The sequence below is a fragment of the Paramacrobiotus metropolitanus genome, unplaced genomic scaffold (assembly GCF_019649055.1).
Source record: "Paramacrobiotus metropolitanus isolate TYO unplaced genomic scaffold, Prichtersi_v1.0 Parri_scaffold0000009, whole genome shotgun sequence".
In the NCBI taxonomy this organism is placed as follows: Eukaryota; Metazoa; Tardigrada; class Eutardigrada; order Parachela; family Macrobiotidae; genus Paramacrobiotus; species Paramacrobiotus metropolitanus.
Window position 1 is genome coordinate 342,343 of NW_026570229.1, and position 22,862 is coordinate 365,204.

The 22,862-nt window shown below is 44.2% G+C and overlaps 3 protein-coding genes across 3 annotated transcripts; all 3 read left to right on the forward strand.

Moving 5' to 3' along the window:
• On the forward strand, window positions 1–6,455 carry LOC129583009 (verrucotoxin subunit beta-like). The gene is made up of 6 exons (XM_055474679.1): window positions 1–183; window positions 262–283; window positions 825–861; window positions 2,460–2,678; window positions 2,747–3,073; window positions 6,051–6,455. The coding sequence occupies exons 1-6, from the start codon at window positions 132–134 to the stop codon at window positions 6,435–6,437; spliced, it is 1,044 nt and encodes a 347-aa protein (XP_055330654.1). The 5' UTR covers window positions 1–131; the 3' UTR covers window positions 6,438–6,455.
• A 152-nt stretch (window positions 6,456–6,607) lies between these two features.
• Window positions 6,608–11,665, forward strand: LOC129583006 (uncharacterized). Its single transcript, XM_055474670.1, has 2 exons — window positions 6,608–7,266; window positions 9,262–11,665. The coding sequence occupies exons 1-2, from the start codon at window positions 6,621–6,623 to the stop codon at window positions 11,067–11,069; spliced, it is 2,454 nt and encodes an 817-aa protein (XP_055330645.1). The 5' UTR covers window positions 6,608–6,620; the 3' UTR covers window positions 11,070–11,665.
• A 1,674-nt stretch (window positions 11,666–13,339) lies between these two features.
• Window positions 13,340–14,345, forward strand: LOC129583011 (uncharacterized). Its single transcript, XM_055474682.1, has 4 exons — window positions 13,340–13,515; window positions 13,704–13,848; window positions 13,926–14,006; window positions 14,164–14,345. Exons 1-4 carry the CDS (start codon window positions 13,459–13,461, stop codon window positions 14,196–14,198), a joined length of 318 nt encoding a protein of 105 aa, XP_055330657.1. The 5' UTR covers window positions 13,340–13,458; the 3' UTR covers window positions 14,199–14,345.
• The last annotated feature ends 8,517 nt before the right edge of the window (window positions 14,346–22,862 follow it).

Consider the following 22,862-nt stretch of genomic DNA (forward strand, 5'->3'; position numbering starts at 1 on the left):
TGTTAACGGTGAGCGGATTTTGTGAAGTCAATAGATAAATATTGTTTACTTTCTTATCTGCTCGAGCGACTACAAATCGTCGGTTGTGCAGAAGTGTCACTGTTATATGTGCCGGAACAGTCTGCTTGATCATGAAGAAGTCTAAGACCAAGTCTAAGACCAACTCTTACAGCGGTTATTACAGTAAGCAACAAGCAAACAAATAAGCCAGCATATCAACAAAGAGCTCACTCAAACTGACCAAGCGTTTAATTTTTACAGAAAAAAGGGATGGCCGCGTGAGGTAAGCAATGTACTTATGAACCGCATTTTGCCATTATGTAGACGTTAGAAATATGCGACAGGTGTACAGTATGCAAGATATGCAGAGATAATGGACTTTCCGAAGCATTTTATAAAACTGCGATTATTCCTGTACTATATTATTATTATTATTACATCAAGAGCAGACAACCCGATTAACGAGACTTCAACGTCTGGTCGGTACAAAATTAAACAACACGAGCTTACGACTGATTAACCATTCGGAGAGAAAATTTGGATATTGAGCTCACTTTGGTAGTATACACTATACTATACAGCTTCTTATATTGCTCATAATAAGCAATGGCAATTATCTTTATATAAACAATGCTCCTTATTTATATATATATATATATATATATATATATATATATATATATATATATATATATATATATATATATATATATGTGTGTGTGTGTGTTTGTATATATACAAAATCCTGATTCAACTTAACTATCAGCATTACCTGTGGGTCGTTAGAATTTACGTCAATGCAGAAACAGCTACTTTTATTACAGTTCGGCAACACCGCGGATTCAACCTAAAGACCTGCAGGTAAAATTATGACCACTATAGTAAACCTAAGAAAATTTTGAAATCATCATTCTCACATTCAGAGGAAGGATGTTTTACAAATACAGATACTTTCTTCAGTACTTCGATATGTTAGACGTTCCGGCTCCCCTTGAAAAATGGTAACACATTTTGGCTCCCGGCAAAATGAAAATGATACGCACAAGATGTGTTTCATTCAGGGATCTGGCCCGGTATCTTTCACGAAATACGTGTACATCCACGGGATCTTTCGCTGTTGTTTCGCGGAAATTCGAAAAACTTGCGAGAGCATTGGATTGGTCCTAATGAGATTTTTGGTACATCTGAATGCATTCGAACTTTTTGATTTTTGTTTCCCTGATAACCCCGCAACCGGATGTAGCGCGCGAAAACGGATCCTAAAGCAATGCAAAATGTGTTTGGAAGTGCGCGACACAGAAAGTTCCCGCGGATGTACGCGTAATTGGTGCTATGTACCGGGCTAAATCCCTTCAGTCGGCAGCCAGAATACGTAACCGATTTCAAGGGCAGTCGGAACGTCTAGCACGTCGCGGTACAGTAATCTTGAGTCATGCTGTGTTTCGCTTAAACACTCGTACATTCCTTTCAAGTTCGACAACCTTCGAAAACATCACGTCTTGTTACTCATCACAATGGTTTTTATTAATAGCATTTTGAATTTTGTCATCCAAAGTACGCGATACAAGTCACAATAAACGGGAATTCTCGCGCGAAGCCATGGAACGATTTTACCGCAAACTTTGCTAAAAATTTCAAAAGAAATAATAAAATTATTCTGATTTACTGTATGTAAATGCATGAAAGGGGAGGCACGCGCCTTGCGGCTATTGGTAATTTAATATTTGAAAATTCGACTATAAGGTCAACAGGTGCACAAAGCGCGAAGCCAGAATACAGCCTTATTGCAAAAACTGCTCACAACTGTGAGGGAGAGACTTTAATGTAAATGCAATAAAGCAACAGGGAAAAAAACACTCATACATATGACGTGAAGTGGCCAGTGCGAATGTAAAATCATTGAGAATGAGCGGCCATTCGAGCCAAACAGAGAAGATGCCTGTCTGCGGTACTGGGCGGATCCAACACGCGCGATGCGAAACGCTGGTTGGCCGAAAACACAGGCGTTGTCAGAGTCGAGGCCGATTCAGCTTGCGCTGAGTGACTGAGTGCCGGGTGCAACTCAGAACACCGGAAGCGGGACTGTCGCTAGATGTCACTACGGTGGGCACAAAAGCTACTGGTCCAACACTCCGTTCCATCCTTTTGCGCTACTTGTACCTTTCATTTGGTGCATAACTTTGTCGTGGCGCTATCATTTATTCCACCGACTAATACAGTATTACTACTATAAGCGAACCGGTTAATTTTCTCCTTACGAATTTTTGCTGCAGCCGCTAGTTTTGAAATAATTCCTTTCCAAGTTGTCTAACTGTTTCTAAAACTGCTGATGATACCAAGCACAGTAAAGCATCTACTCTGTATGCCGCACTCTTTCTTTTTTACCAAAAGTACTAACATGCTGACAAAAAACTTATCTGGTATTACTGCCGGTAACTAGTTGCAGATTTATGTTGCAGGACTCCACTGTAGAGCGAGCAGCTCTTGGCAGAATTGCAAAGATTGGTGACCTTTACGATGCTCGTGCCGACAGCTTTACCGGTCTGAGTATACTGAAAGGCAGTGTGCCGACAGCCAGTTTGACTATGAGAGACAACCATTTCAGCCACTACAATTTCACTGTTACCGACAGTTTTGAAGACAAATTCAGCAATCTCGAGGTCAAAGCAGAGTTAAAGGTTAGCGTTTTGGTTGGTCTGCTTCCGATCGAAGGGTCAGGAAAATATCTGACTGACAAAAAATGTAGTGCCCGGTCCGTGAAGACAGAACGCTGTACTACAACATAAAAACAGTCAAGGAGCAACTGAATGTGCTTCATAAAGATCTAGCAGACGTTCTCTTGTTAGAAGCGATCATGGATAATAATAGTGCCACGCATGTCATTATCGGAATCGAATGGGGAGCAAATTTTTGTGTATCGGCAGAAGCTGTCAACAATGACAAGAAAAATGTCAAAGAAATTGAAGGATGTCTGAAAGCCGAAATGGAAATTATTTCGGCATCGTTTTCTGGAGCTGGATTGGGTGTATCCAAAGAAATCACAAATTCTGAGAACAGAAACGTTTCTATTAAGGTGAGCACTTCATGGGCTAAAATATTGCTACTATGAACGTAACCTACGTAGATTCGCATCAAATTTTGTTGGTTGGTTGCGGATGCAAGCCAAATAGTGGGGCACTGGGGGCGGCATGCGGTTGGCTCTAGTGCTGCGACCAGTGACCTCTGAGTGATGAGCTATGAAAAGATTGGTATAGAGTACACACAGTATTATACGATTCCAGATCTGTTCGATGGTTCGGTGTCCGTTTACTTTGATGGTGCATCATTCGGTATACTTGTATTCAAATCTTTTCATTTTTATAGGCAATACGCCCCAAAGCAACAAGAGCTGCAAGGGCGGGCGTACTACATGATAGTTAAAATTTAAGTCTGTATATTCTCTGTGGTGAAAGACCTTTCACTGAAAAGGCAAAGTTAGTATTCTTTTTGAAAAACAGAGCCTTTTCTATCCACTAGTAAGTAGAATCTGAAACCCTGGGAGCTTTTGGCCCGGCTGTATCAGATGAAAATCCACAAAACCAAAAGGGTGCGACAAAACCGCAGGATAGTGTGTCAAACACCTCCAACCGTTTCTGCCAAATGTTTTGCAGCCAGATTGCAGTTAGCCTAATAACAATTTAGTTTGAATAAATGATGGATGATGTTAGTAAAAGTATCTGTAGGAATATGTACCTGAATGCGCCTGTGGAGGAATTACAAAATTGGAGCAGTCACTTTGGGTGAGCCTGTTGTACTGTAGCGGCTCGATCAAGTGGCGGCACCACAGAGTTCGTGTACGGGAAAACAGCACACATGCAGCGTGTGCATGCTCATGCGCTAGCACGAGCAGTGCACACTTTGCAGAGAGCTGATTCCCGTACACAAACTCTGGTGCCACTTGATCGAGCCGCTACAGTATAATATTTTGAGTTCTATAAAGATCTAGAAAAGCTTAGAAGATCTCGTCAAAATGTAGTGAACGGAGTCAATGGTACGAGTATTACTCGAGGTGTAGAGCGCGCAAAGGTAGTGCATGGAGTAAAGGTACATTGTCTGCCGTAGGAAATTGTGAACCGAGAGAAAAGTTTTTTATAAATTTGGCATTTAAAAGTTAAATTATAAAAAAACTACTTCAGTTCCACACCATTCCAGTTCCACACCATGCGTGTTAGGCCGACATGGTTGATGACTTCTTCTCTGTAGTCCGTTATTATGGTCGTAGTTATTATGGTTGTTTTTAAAAGTTTTATTTAAAAAAACGATGTTAAGCGACAGTTTAAAATTGATAACAGTTAGCTCCACCATGGCCGTAAGGTCCGGCGAGTGACCAAACAGGATCAAAACTGACTAAACCGGGGTCTTTGAGGTCCTTCTTGTCTTGTCAGTCACCTCCATGTCATAAAAGTATAGGTAATTATCTCAAAAATTACAGGAATCTTTGAAAATTTATATTAATTGGCAGAAGCGTCATAGACAATGCAATAGATATCACAAAAAGCCCATAAAATGCTGTAGGCAATACCGATCTTAAGTATAGTGGTCATCGAAGTGATCGCCGGTCTGCACAGACCGGAAATGCGAAATCCATATTTTGTGAAGCAAAATATGTCATCATCTTTGGAATTTTATTCTCTTGAAACGTTAATCAATAACTAAGAGGGCCAATTTTTATGCTATTGGAAGAATATTAATATGCAAAATATTGGGGACCAAATGTGAGGACCAGGAAACAAAAAGGTATACAAACGAAAAAAATGCAAAAGATTAAAGAAAGAGACAGTGGTTTTTACATCCGATTAAAATTAACTTATGTCTACAGAGTGCTGTAGTGGGCCAACGGTACACGCTTTATCTAGGAAAACTTCCTAGAAAGAAAGCTAAAAAATAAGAGTATCTCGAGCAGAAAATAATCAGTCCTTCTATTTGTAAGCTTTGCAAAACGTTTTGACAACATTGAAATAGCAAGGACACTGCAAGCATCTGTTATCATAAGCCACTGCTGAAAACGCTTGGAAGGTGAGAAGAGAAGAAATAAAAAACAATTTTACAAATGACCATGATAAGGGTGCCAAATGTGATTATGTGACGCAAGCTTCATAATTTTCGTTTCTGTAGTTCTTCATTGAACCTTCTAAAATTTCATTTTTCGTGTTGCCTTAATAAATAAATTATATGTCTTAACGGAGGGGTAACCAATTTATACATGATATGGGCATCTGGACTGCTCCGCTGCTGTGTACGAGTAAACTGGCTGGTATATGAAAAGGTGATCCAAAAATTTGAACACCGGGAAACACAGGTCATACAAAAACACAAAACATAAGTCGCACTCTGCTGAGTGTGAGTTCTTTTGCGTGAAACTTAATGTAATTGACATTACTATCTGTAATTAACAGTTCAGTTTAAAATAAGTAAATTATGTAAATAACATCCTGTTGATGATGTGAAGTGTGTGACCGTTGTGAAATGTGGTAGCCAGTGGGAGAGCAAAAAGGTAGTTGTGAATGTTGTGAATAAGCCTTTATTCGCAATGAGACTGAACAAACAACGAAGCAACACAAACACATAAGCTGGTGAAAAGCTGGTGAAACAATCTGTTGACAAGCAAGCTGACAAACAGAGAAGCTGGAGAAGTAATGGGCCAAGATCATAAGCAAAAGCTCGCTAGACATACGGTGAATGCGATAGCGGATGCGAACCGCTAGGTCAGTCGGTAGCGTCTAATCAAAGAGCACGCATAATAAGTAGCGCAATGGACGGGCGCATCAGGTAGCACACCGCACCATGAGTCATGTCTATAGCGTAATGGTGATGAGCAGTACAGATACAAGCAGAATGCACTCAATGCAGTGAGTAGCCGTAGAATATCTCACACCGTCGTAACGATGGCAGGGAAAGTTTGATTAGTGTTCGAAACATGTAGTGAATGAAGGTGATTCGCTTGTTGTAGAAAGTTGAAGTTCCACCATAAGAGACGTTATTCATAACTAAACAAAATTTTGCTTTTACAGTTTTACGGAGACATTCTACCGGATGGCGATCTTCCGCAGACTATCGAGGACGCCCAGCAACTGATGAAGAAAGTGAAATCTCTCGTTGCGTCCGTGAACAGTGGTAGAGGAAAACCGATAATCTACACAATGCTACCACTGTCTCTGATTAGGCATTACTTTAAACTTAAAGCAACAGCGGACGTGGAACTTCACAGATTGGATGACGACATCATACAGAAGCACGTACATGTCTTCGACGAGATTGCCTACTCGAGACAAATCCTTAATGATCTACATCGCGACTTGGTTGAGAATCAGTTTTGTCTGTCGGCAGAACACGCTGAAAAGGTCATGACAAAACAAAAAGAACTTGACATAGCGGAATCGAAATTCAAGGCAAGTTGAGCACGTAACCTAATTGCGGTTCGCTCCGGCATTTCGGATGCCAGCATACTGGAGAAAATGCACTCTGAGTTCGCATTATCTGAATTCTCTAAGACTGAAACAGAAGCGTTCTGTGCTGAATATGGGAAGGTTTTCGAAACCGTTAGCATGGCCAAGGAACTTATCGCAAAGGGCATCACCTACATGGATAAATGCGAAGGTGTTGACAAGTATATTGTTAAACACGCAACATCAGAAATATATTTTCTTAGCTTTTATAAATCTGCCAGAGAAGAAGATCATGAGAAATGGCACCGAATCTTGGGGATGTTCCTGGGAATGTTGAGCGATGCTCGAAAAATATCGTCACCTAACGGAGGCCACCAAATGTTCGTGTTCATTGACCAAGATCTTGTTAGGACAGGTCCTCCTAAAACCAACAAAATTACTATATCGCATTATCGCAACGGCAAACTGATCACAAATGACTTGATCGGAGATATCGAGAGAGATGCATCGCTGAATGTTGCTACGTCAAGTCTTATTGAATGGAAAGAGAAGCCGATTAAAAGATGCGACCTGGAAGTTCGCTGTCCAGGATCGCAACCCGGAGGACAGTGCAGTGCCCAAGATAAAAAGTGGCTGTGTGTAACTTGCAAAGAACTCCTGGAATACGGACTGGATGACAAATTTGTTTATTGCTCATGTGGAGGAGCACCCGTGGAAACGTACACCTTCAAGTGTAACGAGCATAAACATGGACACCAATACGCAAATTTTGAACGAGGCCTTTTAATGCCGCTGCTTGACAAATTGCGTCCCTTCAAGGAAATTAATATTTTAATTTTGGGTGAGCATCTAAGCGTTTAAAATTTGAACCTTCTAGCTCGGCTCGTTAGAGAACCATGCGTATATTATAGCAGTGCATACTACGGTACAGGCATACAGTATTACAGGCATACTATTGTCTATTATAGTGCAGTACTTCAGGTTCTCTGGAATTTTTGTTATTTTGCGCGCTAGATGTGCCCATGAACCGCTTCAACTGTCCAGCACCAGCGAACTTGAATCCGGCGCGCGTTGGTTTATGCCGCCGCTGGTGGATTGTGAATTTTTAGAATACTTTATTGGTTAATTTATTATGCTACGAGTATAGATTTGATTAGAACAAAAGCGTTGTTTACAGATTGTATTGACAGATTGTAAAATGCTAAATGAATTTTTGAAAATTTAGAATCTGGCAGCGGCGGCATGGGCAAAATTCGTGCTGGACAAGTGAAGCGGTTTATGGGCACATCTAGCGCAATGCACGCAAAATAAGTAACAAAAATGCCATAGAAGCTAATTACTGGACTGTAATATTATGCAATATGCACTGCTACGTACGGCTCCCCTTAGTTTTTATTTGGCTACGCTTTACTTACCATGGCAGATGCAATAATTTTTTTAAACATATCGCTTTACAAAAGATGAGATTTTTTTCATTTACACCCGGAAAATGGGCGCTTGTCAGTAAGCATTCACTGCAGTTTTTGCACTTCATTGAATTTCTCTAGGTTCATGCAATCCGTTAGTCAGCGCAAAAAATTCAACAACGAGATACATTTTAAGTTAGGAAATGAACGAAAATTTTACCAGCTGAAAGTTCTTAAGTAATGGGAAATTCACGATTTTTTACTAAGCCTAGTCTACTGTACTACTACCATATGGGGTGGTTATGTACTCACAGTTTATATATACACCTCTATGGAAAACGGAATCACTGAATTCGCAAATTTTTCGTTTCTGTAAGCGCTTTATTTGCGCAATAGGACTGCATTACAAAATTTTAGGTTTAACTGCTTAATATTGATTTTATCAAGAAAACTGCTCGACATTATAACTGCCATAATGCTCAACTCCGTGCAAACTGCCGATCACTACGAAAAAAAACAATAAAATGTCTACTCGTATACTTGTGATTCAGACTTGAAATTTGTTCCGCTTTTTTCATTTTGCCGCGCGAAATAATTAAACTGTTCGGAATGTGATGAAATACCAAACCCACAGGAACTGTTCATTAAGAACTGCGGCTTCTAGCGCTGCGCGACGATGCTACGATAATTATTCTGTGAGACTGTGCGCACAGAAAGATAATAACAGAATAATAAGGGAATAATTAACAGAATAACTAACAGAATGTTAGAATATTTAACAGAATGTCAGTGGTGTTTCAAATAATGTAGACACGACGGGCATTCGCAAAAAATCTCAAAAGCGTTACTAGTAGCTCAAGCTGCAAAGCGAAGTGCTTCCTTACCATTACGAGGACAATTGGGTGCTGTGAACACCCCCTTCACGATTGGGCTGCGATGAACAGCCGTAGCTCGCAACGCTACTGTGATCACAGTCTAAATGCAAACGGCTTGAATTTAGCCGGCTGTTCATCGCAGCCCAATCGTGCAGGGGGTGTTCACAGCACCCAATGGTCCTCGTATGAAAAATGCCGAAGGTTACTAACTTACACCAAGTAGGATAAATAACTGGAATTATTATGATAAAATACAGTAAAGAGTATACGAGGAGGCGGAGGAGCATTTCCATTGACTCGGTACCATTGACCGAGCTGAGCTGAACACCAAGTCTATTAGCGGCTGACTTAAACCGTCAACAGATGATGGTAGCTGTTGCGCAGATGATGATGATTAGCGTAGCAATCTACAGTTGACCATTACGTAAGTGAAGCACTAATGTATCTTAGTGTTCAGCATAACTCATGGGCGATGAATGCGCTATGGAGTCAATGCTGTTGCTCCTGTATATGTGAAGTACTGTATCTGCAATGCAGTGGATAATCTTTATTCAGGCGAAACCGGAACCGGAAAGTCAACATGGATTAATGCCTTTGCAAATTGCTTAACACACACGAAACTGGACGATGCTGTGGCTAACCCGGTCTACCTAATTCCGACTTCTTTTACAATTACCGATGATAATTACAAAAAGGTCACCATTACAGTAGAATCGACTTTCGGAGCCGCAGCGGAAGCGAATGAGTGGACGATAGTTGGACAATCAGCTACACAGTTTCCGAAAGCTTATATCTTTAGAAAAGGCGATTCTCTGGTTCGCATAATTGATACGCCGGGCATCGGCGATACACGCGGCGCCAGCATGGATAAAGCCAATTTCCAAAATGTTCTGTCGTATTTATCTCATCTGAGCGAACTGCATGGAATATGCATCCTGTTAAAACCCAACGAAGCCCGCTTGACAGTGATGCTGCAGTACTGCATTAAAGGACTTCTGCTACATCTGCATAAAGATGCTTGCCAAAACATTCTCTTTGTCTTGACCAACAGCCGTGCCACACTCTATAGGCCAGGAAATACGTATGCACAGCTGGAGATACTGCTTGGAGGAATTCCTCAGAATGGCATTGTCCTCGCCAAACCCACAGTATACTGCGTCGATAACGAGGCGGTACGGTACATGGCCTGTGTTCAGCATGGAATGACATTCACCGACACCGATAAAAAATGCTACGAAGCCAGCTGGGAAAAGACCGTAGAGGAAATGGAAAGAATGTTCCAGCACATCCTCTCCAGACCGCCGCATGCCCTTCGCAACACGCACTCTTTGAATAATGCCCGTCGGCTTATTCTGGCATTCACTGAACCTCTGGCAAAAATTTCAGAAAGTATTTTAGCCAATGTTAGACTGGCAGAAGACAAGGAAAACGAAATCAGATTAAGTCTGAATGATAAACGCAGCTTGGAAGGAAAATTGTACGTTTCCGTTTTGACGGTAAAATCAAAACCGCTCCCGCGGCCCCGAACGGTCTGCACGGCATCAAAGTGTATCAGCGTGGTCAACGGTGTTACCAACTTCAAAACATGGTGCCATGAAGCCTGTGACCTTGAAAACGTGGTACCTGGTCGCTATCCGAATCCCGACCTGAAAAGATGTTCTGCAATGCTGCCCAGCAAAGGGGAGGAGTGCGCCCATTGCGGCTGCAGTTGGGACAAACATGTACACGTCATGTTGGACTACTACGAGGCACACGATAAGATTGTGGATAAAAGTACTCAGGAACTACTGCGGCAAAAAAACGGAGATATTGATGCGGCCACGGCGTTTCTCGACAAGCTTGCCAAACGAAAGGACGGCCTGAACAAGGAGATGTCAACAATTACGTCAGTTGTATCACACTTTGGCAGTTTTTTGAAACAAAACGCTATTGTACCATATAATGACGCAATGGAAGACTACCTGAACTATGCCATATTAGAAGAACAGAACAAAATCCCCTTAGGTGCTAGTGACGCAGTTAAGAAAAACTTGGAAGTGATGCTATCCAAGTATCGGATTGAACGCAAAATTCTGGATGACGCAATGGCTAAAGGTAGCAAAGTCGAAATGTCGCCGCAGGATATCGAGAAAATGGTTCAGACCCTGTATGCGTTGCCTATTAAAGGAGCGGAAATCCGCAGTGCGGTAGAGAATTCGAAAAACGCCCAAGAGCACAGCGTACTCCGTCAGGAATTTGCTTTTACTCCATCGTCTAAGCAAAGTAATTCAGGATTTGCCAAATGGACAAAAAACAAACTGCAGGAACTCTTCAAGCACGGCGAATCTCCTAGCACCACTTATCCCACTAATAGCGCGGTGTGAGCAACGGTATGCCGAAGCAAAAGATTGTTGGATCAGACAACTGGACTAGCTTTGTCGTTACGATGGAGAGTATGAACCGGTAGCCGGTGGTCGTAAACTCGTAGTCTCTGCAGAAGCCGTTTTAAAAGTTAGTAAATATATACTCATAAACCTTTCTTTAACATGACTAATGATTTTGTTTTTGTGGCAAGTAGATAGATATTCTTACGTCTTCCCATGCGGTGATAATCGGTTTTCCGCGTCCCTTTTTTCCGCGCGTATAGGCCGGTTTCAAAGCAAGAAAGTTTTCTTTTTGGTAAAGAGATATTGTACGAGTGTAGTTTGATTTAATCTGCGATGTGCAACAGGTCGACAGCGGTTTTCTGTCTGAGAAACCGACTTTTGGATGACCTTCGAAACATCTTTCCAGTATGTTTCGCTGAGTATCTTTTTTTCCGCTTTTGTTTCATGTGGGATACATTCGGGATGCATTAAAAATACCACAGAGGTACCTTGGGATACGGCAGTGATTAAAAATTGAATAATTCGGGCGGGTACTAGAAGAATACATAGAGGACTGGGATTCTGTGCATACGAGTGAGAACACATGCCCAGAAAAATTTAACGCGTACAAATGCTAACCGTGCCATAGGTAGATAAGGACGATTTCATTTGGAATGGGATAGCTAACAAAGCAAAATATGTGCGCCTAAGGGGAAACATGTGTACTTTACTCATGCTAACATGTTGTAGTTACAGTAAACTCGAGAAACACTAACTATTTAATAGTGTCACGGAGAGGAGGAAATATTCTCCTGTTTTTATTGTGAATGCGGTCAAGGCAGGCTCTGTCATCCCGGTGGCGTACATTCCGCAAAAGATTCGATCTCTTGCTCTGCGTCAGCGGTGCAGGCGGGTGAAGGTTTCCCCGGGGAAATTCCCCGAGTTTCTTAGTTGCCAGCGGTGAGACAAAATCGACTAGATGTTGCAGCTTCTGTTCCTGCTTATTCTGGCGGTCCATCAACGCTTTCCAGTCGGGCTGCACTTGGTCTACGACCGCCACTTTGGACCGATCGGCGGGGGCAGATGCTTGTACTGAACGTACGTCTGAAGATTACGAAGGACAATAACGATTTTGATTGTGTTTTATGTTTACAACTTTTTCGTTTTATTTAGTGCAGATTTGTGCTGGCGTATTGTTATCATGTTATGTGCCCTGGCTAATGTCGATCAAAAGCACCTGCCTTCGCCCATGCACGATAAAGTCTGATATCTATCATATCATTGTATAAGTCCAGACTGTATTGTCAGAGAAGCTCGACAAGTTTCGTTAACCAGGTTGTCTACTAGCTTAACTTTTAAAGGATAAACAAACAACCAGACTGATTCAGACAGCAGGGACGACAGTCGGCTACTACTCGCATCTCAACAACCGGCAACCGCGGATTGAACAGTCTAATGATGGCTTGTTCGTTGCCTCTTTTGTTTCCGCTGCTCTCCCATCTCTGGAGCAGATACTCTGGAATCAGTGCACACGTGCATGCGTCCTTTTAACTGACGTATCCTTCCGTATCCCAACAGTATTCCTCGTTTATCCTGCATGTATCCCGTTACTTTTCTTAGATTCTTCGGTTTTCTTATATTTTCTTAGGTCTTCGTTTGTTTTTCTTATGTTTTAGAAGGACGTTTAGTGGGATACATGTAGAATACATAAAGGATACTGCAAAGATACGGTAGTGGACCAAAAGATGTCAGCAAATTACGAGGATACATGAAGAATACGTCGAGAATACCGTGGGATACGGTGGGATACTGCGGATACAAGTAAAACGGCATGTTTAGAAAAATTTAATGTGTACGAAGCGGTCCATATCTATTAGATTTAGATTGACACAATAGAGCCGTCATCACACCTCATTAGCGATGCTGCCGTTGTAAAATAAGGACGGACTCCTTTGATACGTGACATAAGCGCAGTGCGGGCTGTACGTACTCGGAGAAAACACATTCTTTAAAGGAATTGGAAGCATTCTTTCACTTCCAAAGCAAAATGTCCACTACATTAGCGCACTTGAAAATACATGTATTTTTTGAAGTGGTAACTCAAAACGGCCGCAACTGCCGACTGCGTTGTACCAGAAAATCAAGTATGTACAGTATATCTTGGGAAACATGTATGCTGATTTGGCAGCGTCATGGACTCGTGTCAGGCATTGCTACCGCGAATGTCTTTAACGCAAAAGACATGCTACTCTGAATAGCTTTTGAGTAAAATACCACGCTCAGCTTTCTAGCCAAAATTTCACATACGTTTCTCTTAGACTATGCAAACGAGTTCCCTGCTTCCGGGAGTTTATTTGCTTTTCATCATTTAGAAAAGTTTTCGCTGTAACACTCGTTTGACCCCAACATGTACTACACGATCGCTATTACCTTGCTAATCTGGATTCCGGTCATTACTCGTACGGTATGTACTGTAATTTTTCTATATTGCATATTTAACGCAGAAGTGTGGAGAAAGGATCTGGGATTGTAGATGATGCACGCCGGCCATAACAAAGCGCTAAACGTTCAGTATGGTTGAGCTGATAACATATTACTCTACTGGTTGGTTTCGGTACTGATGTGCACGGTTTCGTAATTGTTGTCTTGCAGATATCTGCGCCATCATCAGAGCCGACCAAGAATGCATGGTTGACCCGGGAACCGGATGCCGTTGGCGCTACCCATCATCGTCAAGTTCGACAACACACGTTCCTTAGTTTTGGCAGACCTTTTCGGTGTCTGCTCAAAGACGGCAGTAAGCGACCGATAAACACAACTGTGTAGTGTAAACTGTAAAGGAACGGTGTTCCTCGGCATTATTCTTGTTTGTAGAGATGCACGTTAATACCCCCTCCAGAGGTTTGACCTATGAATTCAACGCCACCACGTGGCCCAACTATCGCGATAACTGCGGTACGTGAAAACTGGAATTTTGACATAATATTACTTATGTACCCATTTCTCACTTCCTGCCTGCCCAATAGCCCACACTTAGCCCTATGAAAAAAATACACCTCTTTAGAATTGTTAAGTTTTTTAATGGTAACCGGATTTCTGACATTTGGTTTAGGCCCGGATGGTTATCACCCTTGGATAGCCTTGTGAATTGTGAGGCAACAAGAGATCAGTGCTGTATCTACGGCTCCTTGTGCGCGTTAAGAAATATTGTCCAGTCGACCCAAAAAGGATTTATGCAATAATATGATTACGTATGTACGATTAAGATTCGTTTTTTCTTAAAAAGTGACGTTCTAAAACTAAACCCAATATTATTTCTGGGCATGGTTTTCTTTAACGGTCCATTTACTTTATCCGTCAGAAAATTAAAACAAAATTGAGTTTTTCCAGAAAGGTAAAACACTTATGTGGTCAATTAAAAACATTCATGCATGTGCAAAGGTCACAACCATTCACTAAAAATAATTCAGGAAATCCGGCATACTCGTCAGTCGTAGCAAATTAATGCTAACGATATCGCACGCGAAAGTAGTTTTTGAGTACTTCTTATGTAAGTGGTGGTACATAGCCGGACACCGTGATTCGAGGAAACAACAAACGTTCCGCGTTAGGACATGGAGACGGTGCAGCTGGGAACTGATACGGAGGATGTTACGCGGCGAAGGAAATACACCGGACAGTATACCGGCAATGTGGCAGCGTAAATTATACTCTCGTAGCAAAACAGTTTAATCATTTTGAAACATCACCGATAAGATAGCGTGCGTGGATGCCAGATTTTAACACTTCACAAATTAATCGCCTTCGAAAATTGTCAGTTGTTGGCTAAATCCAGTCTGCCACTTCGTTATCGTGTTCATCGTCCTCCTCCTCGTCTTCGATTCGGAGTCACTGGATTGCTCAATGTGCTCATCATCATTTTGGGATGCGTTCCCGGACCCCAGTCCTTCACGCAGTGCGCTAAGGCTGCCAGGCAGAATTTATTCAGCTTGCCAACGTCCACACTGGCCAGATTGTACAAGGACCAACGGCGCCCCCGATAGTGTCCCGACGGGCGCGGATCACTGGCTTGGTACACCCGTAATATCTGCAATCGCTCAGCCGGGTTAACGACACTCACGCTCCAGACTAGACACCACCAAGCAAACAACCAGGTAAACAGCGAAGGGGAGTTGCAGAATTGTTAGACGATGCCATAACCTTACCTTCTTCACTGCCCGGGCCTTTTCTTCGCTGTCAATCCGATCGGCCAGACAGCGCGCAATCCGCTGCATATCCACCGGGGGTCCCTCGCAGTGCAGATGCTTCTCCAACAAGTCCACAATATCCGCCTCATCGCCGTGCCCCCGAGTGAAGACCATCAGGGGAACGCGACACTCGAAGAGCTCCCACTTGCCTAGCACCGCCCGCTTGTTCAGCACGACGACAACAAAATCCTTGAAAATCACACGAGCGCAGCACGACTGCAGCCTGAACCGAGGCTCCGTGATTTTGTCGGCAAAGAAGGCCAGTTTCCATCGCGTAAATGTTGACTCGCTGTACGTCAGCGATCGCCGGTGCACGATGCAGCGGTCCAGGCGGATGCCGGCGTCCTGCAAGAGATGCTGCAGAGCATCGAAAACTGCATTGGTATACATGCCGCTTTCGCGAATGCAGATGGTGCGTGTGGCGGGTGTGACGTGTTTGGCGAGGCCAGCGTGCAGGAGGTAGTTATCCCAGAAGCTGTACTGCGGCCGCGACAAAATCACCTCGCAGCACATGTCCGGCGCAGTGAGAATATCTGCCCATAGAGGGCAGGTGGGGCGACAGCGCACGCGGTCGATGGTGTCCAGTGAGTGGAAGATCTCCTTCAGAACTTCCAACGGCAGCCAAGAATCGTCTTCTTCTCTGCCTTTAAACGGGCTTAACGACAACTCACGATTCCGCTCAAAATCCAGCTCTTCGTTTTCAGTAAAAAATTCAATTCCCCGCGCAAAACACTGCTTGTCCCTCTCGCTCTCAAAGATGGTCTCCTATGGTACAAGAACAAAAGTAGGACCTCAATAAGTACGCCAAATAGTGAATGCTGTACAGAAATAACGATGATGACTTACCAGAACCTGGCCGCTTAAAAGCACATCCCCCTGCCTCCGCAAATAGTGCACCGTCTGACCGAAATCCGCGACAAATAACAGGTTGCGTCGCCTCTCGACTTGTTCGCGCACATATACCGGGTCGGAGGGCTCCATACACCAGAAACCGTTGGGCAAGTTAACAGCCTGCACGACGAAATGGCCCGCCTCGAGGAGTCCCGACCTGGCTGTTTGTCCCCCGGCGTCGCGAATCTGATTGGTGGGCAGCAGTTCGCGAAGCCGCTCCCCGTCCACCGTCACCTCCACCAGCGCTATCTCGTACAGCTCGTCAAAGCGCGCAATCATAATTTTGCCGGGATACCATGTCCAGTATGGGCCGTCGCACAGCAGCACTTCCACTGCAGCTCCCGCGCTAAGGTTGCCGGGGCGATGGCTGGAGCAGTCCCAGATCTTCCCGTATTCCACCGGCACCGGCTGTTCTGTCGGCCATCCGAAATCCACCAGCAGACGGGGTGAAGCGCTCTCGGTCTCGTCCAGGCCGACCACGTGGCCGTGCTGCAGCCCACCGTCAATCTGCACATCCACCGCGTTCCATGCGTACAGCGATCGTCCGGTATCTTCGTAAAAGAACATCTTAACTGTCTGTTTCGAGGCGGCGGATAATGAGCTGTGTGATAAAGTGATTAACGACAGTAGGTTGCTTAATAGCGTGGATTAAGATAAACAGGCTGCACAGAGAACTTGATCGATCAAATAACCAACGATAGATTCGCGCAGAGAGACGTTTACAATGGAGGTACTTGTAGCAACTGACGGTAATTTGCTGCTTCTACTGAACGCTTTTGATTTAAGCTTATCGCACACTGAATGACCTCTATCGCATTACCGCTACCAACTTAACTGGATTCTCTTGTGTCCTTGTCGCGCTGTGTCAACTAACAGCAACCATCTGGTGCAACGGAATTGCCTTGGCAGCTTTTGCTCCTGACCCGGATTTGTTGTTACGCTGTTCTTTTACGCAGCGATCTTCTCTGGGAAACTGACTTTCGGATGACCGGTGAAAACGAGTCCCGGTGGGTGAGAAGCACGCTGACGCTGGTTGGTTTCTCTTCGGAATTCAACATTGCGTACTATCGAGATTCGTGACTGATGCTTTCTCTCAGTTACCGGCTCTGCGCATGTTGTCACTGGGATGTGAAATCAGGAGGGCGTTAACCTTCAGCGCAAACGTCAAGGATTATCTGTTTCGTCTTCACTGCAGCTTTGGCTTTGCGCCATTCCGCAATGGGCGCCAAACCAGCAAGCAATTACTCCGAATGGTTGAGTGGGGACAACTTTATTCGTTTGCAACACCTACGCGTGGCAAACAAGTGACGCGTACGCGCCAAATTCCAAGATCTGCACATTCTTTCCCTTCTGTATTTGATTTCCTTGACTTTGACGAGGTGGAGCTCCTTCAACTTGGCAATTGTTTCTCATAATTCTTGGTAATTTTTACCAAATTCTGTATCCCTCTAGCAACTTTCTGTTTCTTCGAATCTTTCTTTTCTACTCAGTTGCGTTCTGCTGTGATACTAGCCAGATTATTAAATAGCGTACGATTCTACAACAGTAACAAAGTGGCATGCCCGATCAGCGGAATCTGCCAGACTTAGTCGTCGGAGCCGCGAAACGGCATCGGCTTGGATTCCCTGTCATCCTTAATCGTTTCATCCTCTGCGGGAACAGCTCGTATTTCTGCTCCATGTTCGCATCATCCATGAAAGAATTCCGCCAATATTTTTCTGTTTTTTCAGCAAAGTAAAACAATTAGGTTATCGGCTTAAAAACCCGTGGACGTGCAAAAGTCAAAACAACCAAGCTGCCACTAAGAACATTTCTGGACATCCGCCTTACTCGTACCATCTAATATCAGTTATTTGTTTGCATGCGAAAGTATTTGAGAGAATTAAGTGGTTGCACATAACCGGACCCCGTGACGTGCGGCAACAACACGCGTGACGCGTGGTTACGTGGATGTGGAGGGTGCTACGTGGGGAAGGAATGAAACTGGACGGTCTAGCGCCAATGTTGCAGCGTGTATCTGTAACAATCAAACGTACAGCACTTTTGTAGCGAATCCCTAGTTTTATCGATTGTTGAAACACACCGTGCAGAAATAAGATGACCACAGGAAGCACTAACGGTAACGAGGATTCGGTGCCCGCGTGAAAGGGTGTCATCTACCGAGTTTTATAGGGTCGTCGGCTACCGATCACTTCGGCCATTTCCATTGCGGCCGGCTATGTCTCTTTTCGCTCTTGCTACGGTAGTGGCACTACAGTTCAGTTTCACTAAAACCAAAAAAACAAATAAAATACCGTTTTTGATCAGAATTAAGTACAAAATTAACTTCCTCATACGAGATTAACACTGTGTAGATACAAAATAACAGCCTTCGGAAATTTGAATTCATTTTACTCAACCTCGTCTTCCTCTTCGTCTTCTTCTTCTTCGTCGTCGTAGTCTTCTTCCTCCTCGTCCTCGGAGTCGTCGTCGGTGGATTGCTCAGACTCATGGTCATCTTCGAACGCGTAACCCCAGTCTCGCATGCAGTGCGACAAGGCGCACAGGGAGAATTTGTTCAGCTTGCTGACGTCTACACTGGCCATATTGTACAGCGACCACCGATATCCACGGTAATGCGCCCATGGACGCGGATCGCTGGCTTGGTACACCCGCAAAATCTGTGGAATCGAAAGCCAGGTTAAGAATATTACTGTGCCGGAAATCAACCACCAGGCAAATTCCCATCGCGAGTTTTAAAGAGGTATACGACGGAGTGTTATTACAGAGTATTAATTACCTTCTTCACTTGCCGGGCCTTCTTTTCGCTGTCAATCAGTTTGGCCATGCAGTGGGCAATGTGTTGCACATCCACCAGCAGCCCCCGACAACGCAGATGCTTCTCCAACAAGTCCACGATGTCGGCGTCATCGTGTCCCCTGGTAAAGACGCCGAGGGGAACGCGGAATTCGAAGAGGGGCACCGCCCACTTGTTTACCACGACGGCTGCGAAATCTTTGAAAATCAAACGATCGCAGCACGATCCCAGTCTGGACAGGGGCGCCGTGATTTCCTCGGTTAAGAGTGCGAATTTCCATCGAGTAAATCTTGACTCTCTGTACGACACCGATCGCCGGTGCACGATGCAACGTTCCAGGTGGATGCCGGCGTCCTGCAAGAGACGCTTCATAACCTTGAACATTTCATCGTAATACGCGCCGCTTTCGCGGATGCAGATGGTGCGTGTTGCGGGAGTGACGAGTCTGGTGAGGCTAGCGTAAAAGAGGTAGTTATCCCAGAAGCTGAATTGCGGCCGCGATAGAACCACTTCGCTGCACATTTCCGGCTTAATAAGAATGTCCGCCCACAAGTCACAGGTGCGGCGACAGTGGACGCGATCGATGGTGTACAGTGAGTGGAAGATCTCCTTCAGCACTTCCAGCGGCAGTGCCCATCCGTCTATTTCACCGACATTCAACGAGCTGAACGGCATCTTCCGCTTCCGCTCTACAACCAGCTCTTCGTTTTCAGTGAGCGATTCAATTTGCCAGCCAAAATCATACTTCTTTCTCTGGTCCTCCAAGATGCTGGCCTGAGGTACGAGGATGAGAGCAGGACGTCAATAAAGTATACCAAAGCACCAACAGCGAAAGCTGTGCAATATAAGTCGATCATTACTCATTAGGCATGCTTAATCTACCGCTTAAGGCCCACCGACAATTTTCTGTATGTGCGATACCTATCCTAGTCCATTACTTTATCTTGCTGACTCAAAATGTTCTGGCGAAAGTAAGTTACAGCACCTAAATCTAATAAACAAGGGGACTGTTGATCTGGGGGCACCGTACACTCATAGATCAGTTAGTAAGACAATCGTCATAGTTCACAAGTACTGAGTACATGACACATCATGAATGTATAATATATTGGTAATGCATTTCTAACGAAACATAAGAACCCAAATAAACCTAAGGAAAAACAACCAGTTAAAAAAACTCGAAAACTAGCGAATCGAACCGAAGAACAAGTGTCGGTTAACAGTTTAACAGGACAACGTCAGCAACATGTCGGTCAGCGAATTGGAGATCGGCGAAATGATGTGCTACACATGACGGCATGACTTACCACAGCCAAGTCACTTAAAGGCTTGTCCCCGTGCCTCCGCAGATAGTGCATCGTCTGACCGAGAGCCGTGACAAATCGCAGGTTGCACCGGCTCTCCACTTGTTTGAGCAGGAATGCCGCGCCGGACGGCTCCGTAGTCCAGTAGCTGTTGGGCACGCTACACGTCTGCACGACGAAATGGCCCACCTGAACAAGTCCCGACCTGGCTGTTTGTCCCCCGGCATCACGAATCTGATTGGTGGGAAGCAGTTCGTGACGCCACTGCCCGTCCACCAGCACTTTTACCAGCGCCATCTCATGCAGCTTGTCAAAGTGCGGAACCAGCATTTTTCCGGGATACCAAGTCCAGTGCGGGCCGTCACGCAACAGCACTTCCACAACAGCTCCCTCGACAGGAGTGCCGGATGGATGACTGGAGCAGTCCCATATCTTCCCATACTCTACCAGCATTGGCTTCTGTGTCGGGCATCCGAAATCCACCATCAGACCAAGGGATCCGCTCTCGGCCTCTCCCAGGCCGATCACGTGGCCGTGCTACAGCCGACCGTCAAACTCCACGTTCACAGCGTTCCATGCATACACCGATCGTCCACTGTCTTCGTAGAAGCGCATTCTTCTCAGCTCTTTGTCAGGCGGATGAAGATCTGTGTTTGAAAGTGACTGACAGCAGCGGGTTATTCAGTTACACTGTCAAACAACGTGGATAAGATAAACGAGCTTGCAGAGAACTTTGCCGATCAAATAACCAACGGTAGATTCGCGTAGAGAGATGTTTATTATAAATTTATAAGGTACTGGTAGCAACAGACGGTAATTTTCTTTCTACTGATCGCTGAAAATTTTAAGGCTACCGGTAGCAACAACTGTTTTGAGACTTCCGGTGTCACCGGCCCAGCATGTCTGAAGTTCTTACGGGAACTGGGGAGGCGGTTAAAGGATGCTACTGGAGAAGCACGCTCTTACGAGTTTTTGCTACAGCGTCTTAGCATTGAAATACAGAGAGGAAATGCGCTGTCGATAACGTCGACTGTTCCACGTTCGGACGGTCTTAATGCTGTTTATTTTGTTTTGTAATGTTTCGGAATGTGATGTTTATAATTCTTCCTGCTAACTAAATCAATAAAAGAAGACCCCGCAACAACCGAATCCGGATTTTCTTGTGTCCTTGTCGCGCTATCGCCAACCATCTCGTTCAAAGGATCTGCCTTGTCAGCTATTGCTTCTAACCCGGATTTTTTATTACGTTATTCTCTTACACAACGGTTTTCTGTTTGGGAAAGCGTCTGTTGAATGACCGGTGGAAACGGGGTGACATTGGTCGCTTATCGGATTCACAATTCGTACTATCGAAAGCGATACTTTTTCGCATTTACCGGCTCTGCGCATGCTGTTACTGGAGTTCTAGATAGGAGGGCGTTAATCTTCAGCGCAGGAGGATTACCTGTTTCGTCTTCACTGCAGCTGTGACTTTGCGCCATTCCGTACGCCAATGGCGGGAAAGCAGTAGGCAGTTACTCCGATTGGCTGAGTGGTGACAACGTTAATCGCGTGTACTGTATGTGCCAATCGATTGTTTTGCAGATCCCTTCCCTTCTGGACCAGCTTCGATTCCCTTTGGCGAGGTGGAATTCTCCCTGAATAAACCTCCTGCTAATCTGATTGTAGTCAAGCTGTCGGAGCGGCGAGTATCGACACCAAGCGGCAAAGTGGCTAAACTTGCTGCAACACTCTCGGTAATGATGTAGAGAAACGTAACGTATGAAGAGATATCCGTGTTCAGATTTACGTTTCTCCAAATATGTTTTCTTGCCTTTGTGTCTGGCCGCTTCTGTAGAACCTGATAAGTGCTAAGGAGCCAACCGCAGCAGTGGGGCCTTTTTGGGACAAACATTATTTTAGAGAATCGCTGTTACGTTCAATCGTAAAATTTTTATGTTTATCTGCTTCTAAAGTCGAAAAAAAATTTGACCAGTCGCCATGGGTGTTTTCTTATCGGCTCAGCCGCGATTGAATGTGCTTAACCAACCCATGTGTAAAACAACTACTGTAACGAGCAAAACTGTTTAGAAACGCTTTTGCAGCGAGATTAACAGTCGACAGAAAAACAGAATAAATTTGATATTGTCCAACGCTCGCCAAGGTAACACGGAGGTACTTGTGAGTTTTTAAGTTGTTTCTCCAAGGCAGTTTTCTTGGCTTTCTAACACTTATAATATGTAGTACTGTATTGTATTGCAGTGCCTGTAAAAGTTCGAACCTAACCTTTACCCTATCTACAGAAATAATAGCCGTGCTATATAAAAAGACGCAGAAAACAGTCATAGTGAATCATTTTAAGTACTATTTGATCACAAGGGTGACTGCTTCATATCAGCACAACAGAAGTCAAAGTCAACGTTACACTGTACTTTTGTTGTAAGAAAACTTCTAGTACGCAAACAAACTATTCGAAATCGGTGATTCATGGCGTTTCCATTCAACAACTGTAACATCTACACGTAAATAGACGTAAATAATATCGGGTTTTTAGCCACTTCAATGATAATCAGCTAAGAACTACCCCAATAAC

What these genes read in the sequence shown, in the direction of transcription:
- LOC129583009 (XM_055474679.1), top strand. Translation starts at nt 132, where the DNA reads ATGAAGAAGTCTAAGACCAAGTCTAAGACCAACTCTTACAGCGGTTAT. An exon ending in AAAAGGGATGGCCGCGTGAG is followed by an intron (nt 284 to 824) that starts GTAAGCAATGTA and finishes CTTTTATTACAG; the next exon opens with TTCGGCAACACCGCGGATTC. An exon ending in TTCAACCTAAAGACCTGCAG is followed by an intron (nt 862 to 2,459) that starts GTAAAATTATGA and finishes TTTATGTTGCAG; the next exon opens with GACTCCACTGTAGAGCGAGC.
- LOC129583006 (XM_055474670.1), top strand. Translation starts at nt 6,621, where the DNA reads ATGGATAAATGCGAAGGTGTTGACAAGTATATTGTTAAACACGCAACA. An exon ending in AATTAATATTTTAATTTTGG is followed by an intron (nt 7,267 to 9,261) that starts GTGAGCATCTAA and finishes ATCTTTATTCAG; the next exon opens with GCGAAACCGGAACCGGAAAG.
- LOC129583011 (XM_055474682.1), top strand. Translation starts at nt 13,459, where the DNA reads ATGTACTACACGATCGCTATTACCTTGCTAATCTGGATTCCGGTCATT. An exon ending in GTGTCTGCTCAAAGACGGCA is followed by an intron (nt 13,849 to 13,925) that starts GTAAGCGACCGA and finishes TCTTGTTTGTAG; the next exon opens with AGATGCACGTTAATACCCCC. An exon ending in CAACTATCGCGATAACTGCG is followed by an intron (nt 14,007 to 14,163) that starts GTACGTGAAAAC and finishes CATTTGGTTTAG; the next exon opens with GCCCGGATGGTTATCACCCT.